A 16517-nucleotide genomic window follows, 5' to 3' on the forward strand; every position below is an offset into this window, starting at 1 on the left:
CTCTGTCCCAAGACAAATACAATAATCATGTTTTTCTGGCTCATTTGATGTCATTTTAGTTAGTATTTGATCATGTTTAATCTGATGTTCTAGAACACAACCCAAATCTCCTTTACAATCTGTATCTCTGATAAACAAGTTAACCAAAAAAGTTTGTGCCACTGAGGTACAGCCTCTTTGCTTAGACAGGTATTAGGAAAAACTAGAAATGTTTAATGTGACCATTAACTGCTTTCATAACAACACATCAGGAACCTATGATCACACAGAAACATGTCCCAGAAATTTTCTGATGTAACTCCAGGGATGGCCCAAAACTCACCACTATTACATAAAATGTAGAAAGGATGGGCAACCTTTTGGTCAATAGAATGGCATACAGAGCACTGCACAGGAAGTGAAACAGCAACATAATAGAACCCTTAGAGGAGGACTTTGATACTGATACATTGTATGAAGGAAGCTTTCCTAGTCACAATAGGGTTGCAGCTCACCTGGACCCAGACCCATACGGACATGGTTGTGAGAATGGGGGTGTATGCATGAAATGTGTGAGAAGGAGGAATCAGTACTGCCTTTTACACTCACTTTTTCCCCCAAGAAATCATTACAGAAATGTTGTTGTCTGCTCTAAAAACAAATGTATACCCTGATTTGAATGAATCAGCCACTATTATTTCCTCATTAGCCACTCGCTGAAAAAAAGAAACCATATGGGAACACAGAATCTTCACTATCAACTTATATTGAAGTAAGAACAAGTAAAGCCAGGCACCATGGTTCACACCTGTAATCCCAGCACTTTGGGAGGCTGAAGCAGGTGGGTTGCTTGAGCTCAAGAGTTCAAGACCAGCCTGGGCAATATGGTGAAACCCCATTCCTACAAAAAATACAAAAATTAGCCAGGCATAGTGGTATACACGTATGGTCCCAGCTATTCAGGAAGCTAAGGGAGGATGACTGGAGCCTAGGAAGTTGAGGCGGCAGTGAGCCATGATCGCAACACTGCACTCCAGCCTGGATGACAGAGCAAGACCATGTCTAGGAAAAGAACAAATGGAAAAGTTAAAAAAAAATAAGATAGTAACTTATTTATAGCATGATGGTAAATTCTAAAATGTGTTCTGTGTTCTAGAACACAACCCAAATCTCCTTTACAATCTGTATCTCTGATAAATAAGTTAACAAATAAAGTTGGTACCAGTGGGGTGCAGCCTCTTTGCTTAGACAAGTATTAGGAAAAACTAGAAATGTTTAATGTAACCATTAACTGCTTTCATAACAACACATCAGGAACCTATTATCACACACCAATACTACGTGAGTACTGTTTTAGTAGTATCAATTTAAATGTGATTAGAAAATGTGAAGGGAAAAAAATCCCATAAAAAAAGGTCTAAAAACCAAGTAATTCAAGTGACACCTTATGGAAGTATAATTGTTACACTTAAGAATTTATATTATAACCAAATAGAATGAGAATGTGTAAAACAAGAATTTTAGTAAAAGTTATTTTGTACATTTATGTCATGTAAAAAGGGCTTATTAATTGAAACTCATCTGTTAACAATTACCTTCAGTGGAATTAGCTCAGACATAAGGATGGGAATATGTATAGTGATATAAACAAGTAAATAAATTATACAATGAGGTTTGGGGCAAAAATAGAAACTGGAGACAAGAAAACAGATTCCATAAAAGGAAAATTCAGGAAAGCACTGTCCAAAACTAATGAATAAAAGCTCTTCATGAAATTACCATAGTGTCCCTGAGTGGTTAGGTCAAGCTGCAAGGTTCTGTCTAGAACACATGGACTGCTTCTATCTCAGGCCATCAAGGTAGACATTCTACCCGTTCTGTCAAAAATCAGCTAATCAATCACAACTTTGGCTGAAGAAACAAGTTTATATAGAACTTTTTCCCACTACACGGAATCTCATGCCAACACTTGGAAAAGGAGAACCTTCTTCACATATATCCTTCTAGAGGGATCTGCCACCTTGAATGCTTCATCAAAGGAAAAAAGATCAGAAGTGGCAGGCAAAGAATGGAATACAGTTTTTGCTTTTAACAAGCAATGAGATGTGGAGGTAATAGAAAAACGATCAGATAGGGAAGGTGTGCCTAGGGAGAAATAGAGAAAAATCAATGAAGAAAAGGAAAGAGAGGGAAGGGAGAGAAGGAAGGAATTAACTCATAATTAATAAACTAATATAATTAATAAAAAAATTAAGATAAATCTACAAACTATAAATCAAACTCCTATGAGGAATATTAACACTAACAAAGTCAACCAAAAAACTCAATAACAATGTTATATCATGCCCAGTGAAATATAAACTATCAAGAGCTTTTCTGACAGGCCTTCTAAGCAGGTATTTTTTAAATAATCATAGAGATAGCGAAGAACAGCATATCTCATGCCCGATGGGCACCTCTGTGGTTGCCCTGTGTCATGCAGTAGTGTTCAGGATGATGTCACAGCATCGCTCAGCATGGAAAAGGAAGGATAGCCTTTATGGGGAAAGGATAGGCTACAAGCCAAGCAACAGCAAGAGAAGAGAAGGCACAGATCCCCATCCACCCATCTCCCTGCACAGGAGTGCTGGGTGCTCTGCTAGACAGTATGGGTCTAGATTTCCAAGCAACCAGTCACTGCAATGCCACAGTAACTACCTATAGGGCAAGTTGAAGAGTAACCTTCTCAATAAAGGGACATACAAACTGCTTCAGCACCAGGTTGTACCTGCTGTTTACAGGAATCTTTTGAACACTAGCCCATGGCCCATAAAAATTGGACTGTCCCTGCTGATGGGCAGAAGCCACAGATCCTATGAGAAGCCAAATCAGTACACAGCCCCTTGGAAGAGAGGTACTCCTCATCCAGCAAAAACAGTACCAGCCACCTCATTGTCCAGATAACCCAGAGTCAGCCCCTAGGGACATTTTTTAGTTAATTCTATCCCTTACATCATACATCCATTAAAAGAATGAAAATAATTAAGAAATAAAAATAGATATGAATCTAGAATAGACAGATATGAAAAAGAACCAGTTAAATAACCTGAAAATGAAATATATGGTCTTTGAAGTAAAAATTAGATAGACATTTTGAGCATGAGACTACATTAGTGAGAGTTTAAGTCAATTTTTTAAAAAGAGCCACTGTACTCCAGCTGGGTGACAGAATAAGACCCATCTCTAAAGAAAAGGAAAGAAAAAGAAGCTGGAAACCATAGATAGGTGAGTAGATAGATATAGAGATAAATACAGGTATACACACAAATATGGAAGCAAAATCACTGTAAGAAAAATTAACACTCAAAATAAACAACATGAGGAGGAACTTTCCTTTGAAGCACTGCAATGCCCACGTGACCTGCTTCTCAACCCTAAATAAAGCGGTGGATGAACGTAAAGGGTAATCCTGACTTAACCTACTCGGATACGATTTCCTGAGTTAATCTCTCCTTCCTATATTTAGAAGTCAACGCATTTTGAAAGCGATGAATTAGTAATTTCTCCTAATGCTACTGATATTGTCAACTTGTTATATTTTAGCCTTTAAGCTTTCAGAAATGATGATACAGTCTTTTAATGCTGGGGATGATAAGTTTAATAAAGGAAAACACTATAATATACAATAGATAATAAAGCTCCTCAGCTCTAGGGATGCAACGGGCTTACCAGAGACCAAATCCATCCCCTTCTCCTTATTTATAAGAGATCAAGTACAGTAATGGTATAATTTTGGATTATAAACCAAGACTTGTTAGTGTTAGTAGACAGACCATCAATTCACATTTATTGACAACAGAGTATACCAAATTTACCACTGAGGGGGGAAAAACACACTTTTGTGTTATTAGAGATATTTTTTATTCTCAAAATGAAGGATCACATTAAAGTTATCTGGTCTTCTGATATCTAAGCAAGCACAAAGTTAGACCATTATGAGCTGTTTTAGAACAATGCTGATGGTGCTGTGTTTACAGTCTTTGTAAGATTTACTGAACAACAAAGGAGTATTGTTCATATTGGCTTGCTAGAGTGTGTGCTGCCTGCTACTGGCTGTTTCCATTGATACTGTGATATATTTCATCCTGTTTACAATACATTGCCACAATCTTTGGCTGTTGGGTTATTGCATAATATGGATTATTTAGCTGTATATAAATTAGTAACTTCATCGTTTCTCACTTTTGCTCTCCTTATATTAATTCATTATATAGGTACCATTCTCCTGGTTTCTCAATTCACCTATTTGCATACATTTCTACTGCTATCTCCCTAGTTCATGCTTTCAGAACCTCACACCTGAATTTGTACAAGAGCCTCTTAATGGGTGTCCCAACCCAGCCTCTTGTTCTTCTAAAGCATTCTGGATTCTGTTGGATTCAATTTCCAAAACAGTATGCTTACCTCCCTACCCAAGAATCTTCACAGGCTCCTAATTTCCAGCCATTTCAAATATAATTCACTTATTCTTGAACTTTACTTTTCTTATTACTCTTGAACACATTAGCTAACTCCTCCCAATCCTTCAGAATAGGCCTATGTGTAGAATCTGGAGTGAGGCCTTCTCCCAGTCATCAGACCCATGCTGGCCTCTCCTTTTTCTGTACCACATAGTTCAGTATATAATCAACTACTTTGTTACCCTGTTTTTTGGGTGTTCATGAAATGTGTTTATTCTTTGAGGGCAAGTAGAATATTAGATTTAAGTCCAGATATTAAACTTTAAGTATGGAGAGGAGAAATTCAAGTATGCACAAGGCAAGTGAGCATGAAAGCCATGGGATTGAAATGTACACTTTACACAGCAATTGAAAGAAAGATTTTACTCTAGAGAAACATGACAATTCACCAAATGCAACCATGCATGTCATTCACATTGCCTCAAACCTAGCATAGGTTTGAATAGATATTATAGAGACAAATACACAGGTTCAAAACAAAGAAGAGTTGTCTCTTGTTAAGAATTATCCAACAGAATATGATAAAGTACAGAGAAATCCTTCCTGTATAACATCTAAAAGTGATTGATAAAATATTTTTGATGTGTCTTTATAATAGCAAGGCCAGAAACCCTGAAAATACATAAAAATTTTAGAGCAATAATCAAGCACTAGACTCATCATTGGCTCTGAGGGCATCAGCCAAACTTAATAACCTGGATTCTGAGTTTTGTTATCACACACACACACACACACACACACACACACACACACACACACACAGCAAAAGAAAACAAAATCCAGATCCCAAGCAAAATGAAAGGTCTGATCAGAGACCCTGGCATAGAATCAGGAATACTAAGGGTGACACCCACAGTGATAAACCAGGGAAGATGTGGCCCACAGAAGAGCAAAGGGTTAGCTATCTTGGCTTTGGCTCTCATCAAAAACAAAAGAGGGGGAAAAAATTCTCTTGAGGCTCCCATATGAAAAGAGAAGCACACTTTCACTCAACATTGGGGACCAGAATGTCCAATCTAAAGAGGTCCCAAAAGACCCAAGTCAAAAGTCATGTTGAATATGGTTACAGAATATAGTGTCCCAACGTGCTTCACAGAGGCAAATAAAATCTAAATGAGGCCTTAACTACAGACCTCAAAGGAATTCCACATACAAAGTTCCAAAGAATGTGAGTTCACAATAAAAATATCACCAAACACCTGACGCAAATACATCCCAAAGACTTCAGCAACAATAGCCAACTTAAAACTGCAAAGAACCCTCCTTTTACAAAACAACCAGATCGTGGATATAAACCTATTTAAATCACATTTCTGGGCCCACAGAAAACAAAGGACAACTCCCAGAGACCCCACCCTCCATCTTCTAAGGGAAAAATGGAAACTGAAACCAGATCAGAGAGCTCCAAGCAACAAGGGCACAATGTAAGTTTCCCGGAAAGCAAATGACAATACTAGATCTGCAACACAAAGACTAAGTAAACTCTGAGCAAGTGTCTAGTTTGGGAAGCTAACCCCAAAACTCCTGCCTTAAGACAGGTATATAAGAAGGGAGTAATGTGGTCTCAGGCTAGCAGCGCCCCCTGCCAAAAGGCAAATGCAATCACAAATACTCCGAGAAGAAATCCCCTATGTCAACCCCAGGACAAAAGTCAAAAGATAAGAGATCAAAACCTGCACCCAAATGTTCAAAGCAGCTTTATTCATAATTGCCAAAAATTGGAAACAACCAAGATGTCCTTCAATAGGTGAATGTATAAACTGTAGTACATCCATACAAGGAACTATTATTCAGCAATAACAAAAAAATGAGCTATGGACATGGAAGAATTTAAACACATACTGCTAAGTAAAAGAAACCAATCTGGAAAAGCTACATACTGTATAATTCAAATTATATGAGATTCTGGAAAAGGAAAAACTATAGAGATTATCCCCCCAAAAAATCAGTGGTTGCCAGGGACTCAGGGATTCAGAGGGAGAGACAAATAATTAAAGCACAGAGAATTTTTAGGGCAATGAAACTGTCCTGTTTGACACTACAATGGTGGATACATGTCATTATGCATTTGTGAGAACCAATAACTAAACAACACAAGGAGTGAACCTTAATAAATTATGGACTTTCATTAAAAAATACTGTGTCAATATTGGCCCATCAATTTAACAAATATGCCACACTCATCCTAGATGTCAACAACAGAAGAAAGAGAGAGAGAAGAGGGATTAGATGGGAACTCTGTGCTTTCTGTGCGATTTTTTTCTAAACCTAAAACTGCTGTAAAAATGAAGTCAATTTGAAAAAAATATGAGCTCATAATCAAAGATGATCAAAATATAATGAAACACAACATGAGTGAGAATCATAAGAAAATCTCAAGTACGTCAGATCTCAAAGTTATTATATACAGACTATTAAACAGCCATAGGGAATCACAAAAATTAGAAAATAACAAAGCATGATCAAAAATGACCAAATAGATTTGAAAAAAAATTCACATTTCAGGTTTGAAAAAAATGAAATTTCAGGTATGAAAAAATATAGTGGCTGAAGTTTAAAAGTCAATTGGTAGAGAAGACTTCAAATAAGACCGACCTGAAGAGAGACTCAGATGAGTCTAAAAAAATTATCCAATATACCATACAAAGTCATAGGTAGGGAAAATATAAAAAGGAAATGAACAGATATGAAGTATATAGAAATATATTAACTAATAAAGTTCAACATGCACTTAATTGGAGTTTCAAAGTTAAAGCACCACTATTTAACAGTGAGCAAACTTCTCAACAGCAGCAATGGAAGCCAGAAGACATGGAATAAAATAATCAGAAGAGAGGGGAAATAACTCACAGTTGATAAACCTTTTTGTTCTGCAGTAAAAATATAATAATTTCAAATGTACAGGCTTCTAATGACATAGTCTCAAACTGCATGAAGTAAAACTTAACAGAAATGCAAGGGGAAATTGATAAATCTACCATTGTAGTAGGAAATGTCAATAACTCTCTCACTTAGTGATATGTTAAGAAAATTAAAATATTATTAAATATATTATTTAAGCACAATTTATAAGCTTGATTCACCAGTCATATAAAAAGAATCCTACACCCATTCACATTCTTCTCAAGCCACATTGGACACTTACAAAACCTAGATGTATAACAAGCCAAAAAGCAAGTCTCAATGCATTTTGGAGAAATGATACCATAATAACTAAATTATCTTGTCACAAGTTAATTAAGAATTCAATTAACAAAAAAGGTAAATTTTACCTATGCATGTAGAAATTTAAAAACTCACTTCCAAGTAATTCTAAGCCAAAGTACTCACAATGGAAACATTTTTAATATCTAATATTGAAAAATAATAAAAGTATCATTTGTCAAAACTCAGGGAATGCAGCTCCTTAGGAAGAAATTATACCACCAACTTTTTTAAAATCAAAAATTCTGTCAACATAAAAAGAGTATAGTAGGGTAAGTATAATAAAATAGCAAACAAATCCAGAATCTCAACAAACCCCAAAACAGACTATGTTTAAAAGATGAATAAAATACAGGTGACCTTGAACGACATGAATTTGAACTTATACACAGATTTTCTTTTACCTCTGCTGCGCTTGAGACAGCAAGACCAACCCTTCCTCTTCCTCCTCCTTCTGAGCCTATTCAGCATGAGGATGATGAGGATGAAGGCCTTTATGATGATCCATTTCCACTTAATATGTAGTAAATATATCTTCACTTCCTTATGATTTTCTTAACATTTTATTTTCTCTAGCTTATTTTGCACTATGTAATTCACACAACACAGAAAATGTATGTTAACTGACTGTTTATGTTATCAATAAGGGTTCCAGTCAACAACAGGCAATCAGTAATTAAGTTTTGAGGGAGTCAGAAATTACAGAAATTTGCAACTGTACGGGAGGTTGGTACACATACCCATCCCCCAAATACTGTTCAAGGGTAAACTGTACATAAAACTCTGGCAAGACTGAGCTAGTAGAGCTAGAGAAAAGAAGAGAGCCATAAGCAAAACATATGAAGAATGAAAAGGGAGTACAAAGTTATGAATACAGCAGAAATTTAAAAGATAGCAAAAGAATATGAACAAATTTATGCCAATAAATTTGAAAATTTCAAAATATGGCTAGAAAAATACACAACAAATTAACTCAAAATGGAAAATTTGAATGAATTTATAACCAATAAAAAATTGAATTAGTAGTCAAAATCTTCCCACAATGTAAATATCAGGCCCAGACAGTTTTGCAGACAGGTTTTACCAAACATTTATGAACAGATCATTCTAATCTTACACAAAGAAAAGGGAATATTCTACAGCTTGTTTTATGGGACTAGTCTAACCTCAATACCACCACTTGATAGGAACACTTAAAAAAAAGAAAGAAAGAAAGAAAGAAAATTACAGATGTAAAATTCTACACAAAGTACTAGCAAACAGAATCTAGCAATGTAAAAAGAAAAAAATCACCTAGATATTTTAAACCTAGAATGCAAGGTTGCTATAGTAGAAGCTCTAAGATTTATGTCATTAAGATGAACAGATTAAATTCAAAAATATATAATCTTAATAGATTCATAAATTACATTTAATTAAAGTCAATAACCATTTGTGGTTTTAAAAAGTAAACTAGGAAGAGAATGTGCTCCTCGATAAAGGGTACCTATATAAGAACATACAGTAAGTATTTTATTTAATAGTGAAATATTAGAAACATTCACTTTAAAATCAGAAACAAGACAAAGATGCCCATTATTACCATTTCTATTTGACGTCATACTAGAAAATTCTACAAACACAATAAAGCAAGAAAAAAAGAAATAAACAATAATCTTCAAGTTTGAACTTACAACATTAATCTGACTTGAAGTGAACAAATATGTTTAACCTTATTAGTAGGTACACAAGAATTGGTAGGACTTAACTACCTGCCTGTACAGAATTTAGCTTTATCTAAACTGAAAGAAGTAAAATGGCAAATAAACATAAAAAAGAAAAATCTCATCCTCATAAGTAATTCAGCAAAATGAAAATCACAACAGAGATAATATATCAAGTGCACTCAATCTTCAAAAGTGGGGAAATTAGCATGGGGAGAAATGACAGATACAGGTGAGGGGACGGAAGGCAGCAAACCACACTGCCATGTGTGTACCTATGCAACAATCTTGCATGTTCATCACATGTACCCCGAAACCTAAAATGCAATAAAATAAAATAAAAATAAAAATAAAAAAAAAGAAAAACACCCACCATAAGGATGGGGAGCTAGAAGAACTCTCACACACCAGTGGAGGGAAAACACCTGGCATTGTCTGGTAGAGGGGAACATACTGCATGTGTCACTCCTACAGAGGCAGCCCAGAGAATCTCCCAAACATGTGCACCAGGTAGCATACAACATTTTTCACAGCAGCACTGGTCTTAGTAGCAAATTTTCTTTTAAAACACCAAAACCAGGAAGAGCCCAAATGCCCATCAACAGCTAACTGGATAAACATAGGCATAAATGCAATAATATATATTAGAGAAAATGAATAAGTTGCAGTTATACATCAACAAGGATGAACAATGAAAACATGTACAAAATAGGCTAAATAAATATTTCTCATACATTTCTTATGTTTTAGAAATACAGACACATGGTAAAACTACTAAGCAAGGAAGTTGCTCAAATAAATTCATCATAGTGGTTTCCTCTGTTATACAGGGAGGGACCACATCAACTTCTTACTGGCAATACTCTATTTCTTAAGCCATACCTTAATACCAACAGAATATGCTACCTTGGGTGGTACTGAATTTCCCATCACAGAAGTTTGCTTTGTTTGAAGAAATAATCTCACTCAGGTGAGATATTTAGAGATATGAGAACACATATATCAAGCAGAGAATTGGAGGTGATTATCCCTACAAGTATCCTGTAACTCTAAAATTTCATAATTCCATATCCATCATAGTAAACAACACCGTGTGTTACAACACAAAAAAATAATAATAATTACAACAAACGCTGACTGAATCTTAATGTTGAACACTATTGGTTGCTAACCAACATTCTTTCTTATTCTTCCCTGCTAGAAAAATCCAATTTTGTTTGGCCATGTATCCTTCTCCCATGTAACTCAAGGCGTATCCTACCTTGAGAGACATCTTTTATGTAATCTAAACTAATCCTGTACTCCACTGGTGTAGTTTTAACATCTGGCCCTGTTCTGGCCAAAGAGACATGAAATAAGGTGAGGGATGTCTAGAAAAGGTTTCCTTGCTCTTAAACAAGAGACCCAGAAATAGATATTCCTTCTTGATGCTGTCGTGCACAGATGTGATATCTAGGATGCTACTGCCATGATGCTGTCAGGAGAATGACTGGCCTCAGAACTGAGCCCATTGATCCATGATGCCAACACTGAGGCAAGGAATTAAAGCTGGAGACTCACTTCTTGACTTGTTGGTAAGTAATGTATCATCTTATTATATATATTTTCATATTGTTTATATTCCCACTGAAGCCATATTAAATGACACACCATGTGCATAGGGTTTCCTCATTTAATCTTTATAGCAATTCTAAGAGCTAAGTACCATTATGATGTCCATCTGATAGTCAATAAAAATAAAACTTAGAAAATGAAAATAATTTGCTCAAAGTGCATATACCAAGTGGCAAATTCTGGAGTGTCTGATTCCAAAACCCAAGCTAATAACCTATGCATTGTCCTTTCTATGAGGCGTATTATTACCTGACACTTAGCATTTATTCCTACCCCTGAGGGTTCCCCTGTATCACAGATTTGGTTTCTCAAATTCCCCTGCAGCTGAAGTTCTAAATTCAATTAATTTTTGCAAATGAGATAAACTTGTGCAGAACTTAAACGCCAGAAGGGAAATAAGGGCATCTAATTGTGGCTGTGATGGCTGCAAAGGAAATCCCAGTAAACATGAGTATGCATTGAAGCCCATGTGCCAGTATCTTGTCACAAACTTCCAAAGCATTTTGGAAGCATTTTGATTACTCTAATTATCTCTTGCTCTGTTTTCACTTTTCACTTCACAATATTTTGGGTAATCTAACAAACATAAAAGCAAAAGCAGGTAAACCCATCAAAACGGTTTATATGCCTACAGGTTAAAAAACAACTATATAAAACACCAGACAGGCATTTACAAAACTTTTTGTATTAACAATTATGATGCTGGTACTAGCTTGCTTTATCTAAACATGACTACTAAAGCAGTATTTAACATTTTTTTAAATGGTCATACTTACTTAGTGAAATGTGAAAACTAATTAACATACTACAAAAGCCAATATAACAAATGATAGTCACTGTTTAGATTTTTGGTATTTTCATACTGAAAATAAAGCATATTGGTCTTCCATTTAGATATTTTTACATAAGGATATGCATAACGATAGCACTGATTTACTGGTTGGCAAAAAACAGCCACAGTGAAAGGGACCATAAAAATTCACCTCTCTCCACCTATCTCAGTTTAGGGTCCACTCCTTTTGTTCTCCTTCCACTCCTTCCTATTTTCCTGATTGCTGGATTATAGAATTTACAGTGGAAATGACAAAGAGTGAAACACTAGACAGATGAGGTAGGAAGTGGTAGAAATTGACAAGCACTAACCAAAGTGCTAGTTTATGGAGTTAACTGACAACTTAATAAATAAAAATTCTGTGCTCTGTTGCTCAGAATAGAATTTTTCTTTATGAACAATTTTGATTGTAGAGCATGTGGTTACATACCTGAATTAAAAGATATCATTTGGAGTATTTCAAAATAGATCTTGAAACAAACCTCAATTGGCTCTTCACCACCTTTCACTTGACTTTCCCCGATTTCTCCATTCTCATAGCTGCTGCTCTTCTCGACCCACAGCTCAGACTTTTCTACTGTCAGTCGAAGCTGGTCTAGATCTGCTTTGATTTGCTTGTAGTTATCTACGTCTTGATTAGACACCAGTAATTGCACCTAAAACAGAAGAATTTCAATCTCTTTCACTATTTCTAGAACATTTGCAAATATTTTATATGTATATTGATCATGAAAACCTACCTGGATATAAGTGTGAACTCTTAGCCAATATTTTCACATATTATAATTTTTAAGTGAGCCCTAGCGAAACTTTTCAAAGTGATTTAACATTAAAAGATACCCTTACTTTAATTTCACTGCTGAAGTTAATTTTTCTGAGACTGACTCTATCTGATTGAAAAGAGTGAGAAATATAAAAATAAGTGGGAGAAAATATCAATAGATACAATCTAAACTTCATCATACAAGTTTTTATTTTCCTATAATTTATAGGTATTATGACATATACATATATGCATTTATTAATATACAACTACTTTTAATTATTTCATATTCTTTTAACATATTCCTGTAAAACTGCCTAAATGATCAATACTCTATTATATTAAATAGTGAAACATATGTAAGCACTTAATTATTACTAATTAATAATCTCAAGACTGATGTCATATTCAAAGACCACAAAGAAAAAGATTAGATCCATAACAGTTCCTTTCTTTTGGATTTACGCAGTTTTCCATCACAAAATAATTATTTCAGGTCTATTGGTTCTCCTGCCCAAATTCATTAGTAAAATTTAAGGTCAAAATAATAGCAGTGGTAACAAAATTCCTAACAGGTTATTATCTTCCAGTACCTTCCTAAATCTTGGTGCCTTTCATTTGTTTTAAAGATGTTAACTAAAAATCACTTGTGGGGAACACCTTCTAAATAGATTGTGTCCTGGCATAGACAAGGCTGTATCAATGTTTAAAAATACAAAGTGTCCCCAGGAACAGCCATACAGTGTTATTACCCCTGTAGCCATGAAGTCAGGTTGGATGCTATGAACATCACTTACAGAGCCTCTGCTGTGGATGCACTGAGAGCTCTTAAATCTTACCTGTTTAAATGCCTGTAAAACCTCCGCCCTCTGGCTGAAGTGCTTGAACAATAGCTGCAGGGCTCCAGACAGCAAAGGCGGGTAGTCATGCATGATCAGATGAATGAGAACCCGTAAAAATGTCCTGCCTCCTTCATCATCAAGTTGAACTGGGTTTTTTTCCTTTCTATAAACCAAAAATAATTCTAAAGTGACTCACATTTATGTAACATCTACACTTTAGCATTAGAATTGTATACATATTCTCAAAAGTACATCATTTGTTTTTTGAAATTAGGAAGTGAAAAGGAAAACATTTTTACTTTTCCTCATGTAACTGATGAGGAAACAATCACTAAGAAACGCTGGTGTCTGTCCGTGAAAGCAGGATGACCAAACATCCTGGTTTATCCAAGACTCCGGGATTCCTAGGCAAACTGGGATGAGTTGGTCACCTCGGCATAGACAAAAGATGGGCATCTGCGTCAATCCAAAAGCATTTATGGGAGAAGGTGTGCTAGGCTGGATGTCCACCAATGACTGATTATGCCTGAGGCTCTAGAGGCCCCTACATGACAGGTGGGGAAGAGCAGGGAAGGCTAACCTGTGTGTGCCTGAACCATCACTAGAGCAGCCACAAGTGTGGCATACTAGGACTCTGGATGAGGTTCCACTGGGACAAAAGGTCCATCTATTATTTCAAGGTGAAATCATATACTGATTCCCTCTTTGGGAATAATGAAATTCTTCAATAGGAAAATACAACGATAAAAACTGGTACTATAATGTAAAAATTAAACTAAACTAAATGTTCAGTAGAGATAAAAACTCTTTTTGAGTGCCCTTAATTCTTAATTCTTGGTTGTCTTTCCAATGACAACCACAAAAACTGCAACAAAATGCTTAGTGTAGTCATCCCCATTACCCTCCCCAACTTTATCTGTGGTTTTACTTCCTGTGGTTTCAGTTGCCCGTGGTCAACCACGGTCCTAAAATATGAAATGAAAAACTTCAGAAATAAATAATTCACAAGCTTTAAATTTTGTGCCATCCTGCTCTGTCCCATTTGGAACATGAATCATCCCTTTGCCAGCGTCTCCATGCTATACGTGTTTTCCCCCTCATTAGTCACTTAGTAGTCATCTCAGTCATCAGGTGACTGTCAGAGAGTCACAGCATTTGTTCAAGTAACCCTTATTTTAGTAAACAATGGCCCCATAGTGCAAGAGCAGTGATGCTGGCATATTATATAATTGTTCTATCTTATTATTAGTTATGTTGTTAATCTCTTAGTATGCCTAATTTATATATTAAATTTTATCATAGGTATGTATATACAGGAAAAAACATAGTGTATATAGGGTTTGGTACTAGCTGTGGTTTCAGGCATCCATTGGGGGTCTTTGAATGTATCCCCAACAGATAAGGGAAGACTACTGAATAGACTGTTTTTAGGTTCTCATGTCAAGTCTGTAATAAAAATGAGCACCAGAAGCTTAATAATTTATAGCTTAAACATTTTACTTTTTCTTTTTGATCACTATTAATTTCATTTCTGAAGAAGAAAGAAACAATATTAAAACAATAAATGGTAGGATTCCTGATGGCAAAGGAGGCTAGTCATGTCAAAGGTATCTTATTTTATTTAATCATGGATATTTTCAATAGGCAGAAAATAGCTTTATTTCTCACATACAAAGTTAATGATAGCATTAAAGAAGTTACTTTCTTGTCTCAAATAGAATCTAAGATTCAGGAAAGCAATGTTTTACGAGATGCAGTGATATTTATACCAGGGGAGTTAAAGGGCATTCTTGGGCTGTCATTATTTGAGGAAAGAAAAGCAAAGAATTCAGAGAAAAGTTCAATACACTGATCTCATCTCTCTTGTCCTTTTTTTTTAACTGACCTAAAGAAAAGCTATGCTTTCTCCTCTAGAGTAAATTAGCAGCTTTATTTCTGGCAGAAATTATGTTAGCAACAATACAGGGTCTAAAAATAAATAGATATAAGGGGTGAACAATATCAAAGTATCAATAAAATTCTAAGTAAAATCTTATTCACAAGTAAGATAAAGATATATAAATGTTACCATACCTTCCCGCAAACATAGTTTCTGCCTGAGCTGCAATTTCGTCTATGTCAGGAACAATAGCTGCAAAGATAAATGGTAAAAACTCTTCTTTATCCTATTTTAGTTAGGAGCCATTATATTCATATTAATATCAATTGACATAAAAATACTTTTGTCTTAATCTCTTTATTCTACCAAAAATCTATTAACACTACTAATCTGATTTTAAAATAAGCAAAAGATCTGAATAGACATTTCTCAAAAGAAGACATACAAATGGCAAATAGGTATACAAAAAGGTGCTCAACATCACTGATCATCAGAGAAATGCAAATCAAAACTACAATGAGATATCATCTCACCCTAGTTAAAACAGCTTTCATCCAACAGACAGGCAATAACAAATGCTGGTGAGAATATGGAGACAAGGGAACCTTCGTACACTGTTGGTGGGAATGTAAATTGGTACAACTGCTATGGAGAAGAGTTTAGAGGTTTCTCAAAAAAAAAAAAAAGAAGGAAAAAAAAAAAAACTAAAAATTCAGCTACCATATGATCCAGTAATTCCACTGTTGGGTGTATATGTAAAAGAAAGGAAATTCGTTTATCGAAGAGATATCTGCATTCCCATGTTTACTGTGGCACTATTCACAACAGCTAAGATTTGGAATCAACCTAAGTGTCCATCAACAGACAAACTGATAAAGAAGTATGGTACAAAGAAACAATGGAGTACTATTCAGCCATTAAAAAAAAAAAAAAAAAAAAAAAAGAATGAGATCCTGTCATCTGCAACAACATGGGTGGAACTGAAGGTCATTATGTTAAATGAAATTAGCCAGGCACAGAAAGACAAACTTCTCATGTTCTCACTCATTTCTGGGAATTAAAAATTAAAACAATTGAACTCATGAAAATAGAGCAGAATAATAGAGCTTGGGAAAGGTAGCGGGGTGGGCAGAGTGGGGATGGTTAATGGTTACAAAAATATAGTTTGATAGAATGAATAAAATCTAGTACACAGAGTGATT

General features: G+C 35.3%; 1 protein-coding gene across 4 annotated transcripts in view; it reads right to left on the reverse strand.

Annotated features, from left to right (window-relative positions):
* Positions 1-16517, reverse strand: part of ITPR2 (inositol 1,4,5-trisphosphate receptor type 2) — a 497691-nt gene that overhangs the window by 272940 nt on the left and 208234 nt on the right. For all 4 annotated transcript variants that reach the window (XM_003926591.4, XM_074402941.1, XM_074402942.1 and 1 more), the window contains 3 exons: positions 15510-15567; positions 13434-13599; positions 12314-12487 (listed from right to left, as the gene is read on the reverse strand). In XM_003926591.4, coding sequence (XP_003926640.3) covers positions 12314-12487; positions 13434-13599; positions 15510-15567 — 398 coding nt within the window. The remainder of the gene's footprint in view (positions 1-12313; positions 12488-13433; positions 13600-15509; positions 15568-16517) is intronic.

Source organism: Saimiri boliviensis, chromosome 7 (genome assembly GCF_048565385.1).
Source record: "Saimiri boliviensis isolate mSaiBol1 chromosome 7, mSaiBol1.pri, whole genome shotgun sequence".
Lineage (NCBI taxonomy): Eukaryota > Metazoa > Chordata > Mammalia > Primates > Cebidae > Saimiri > Saimiri boliviensis.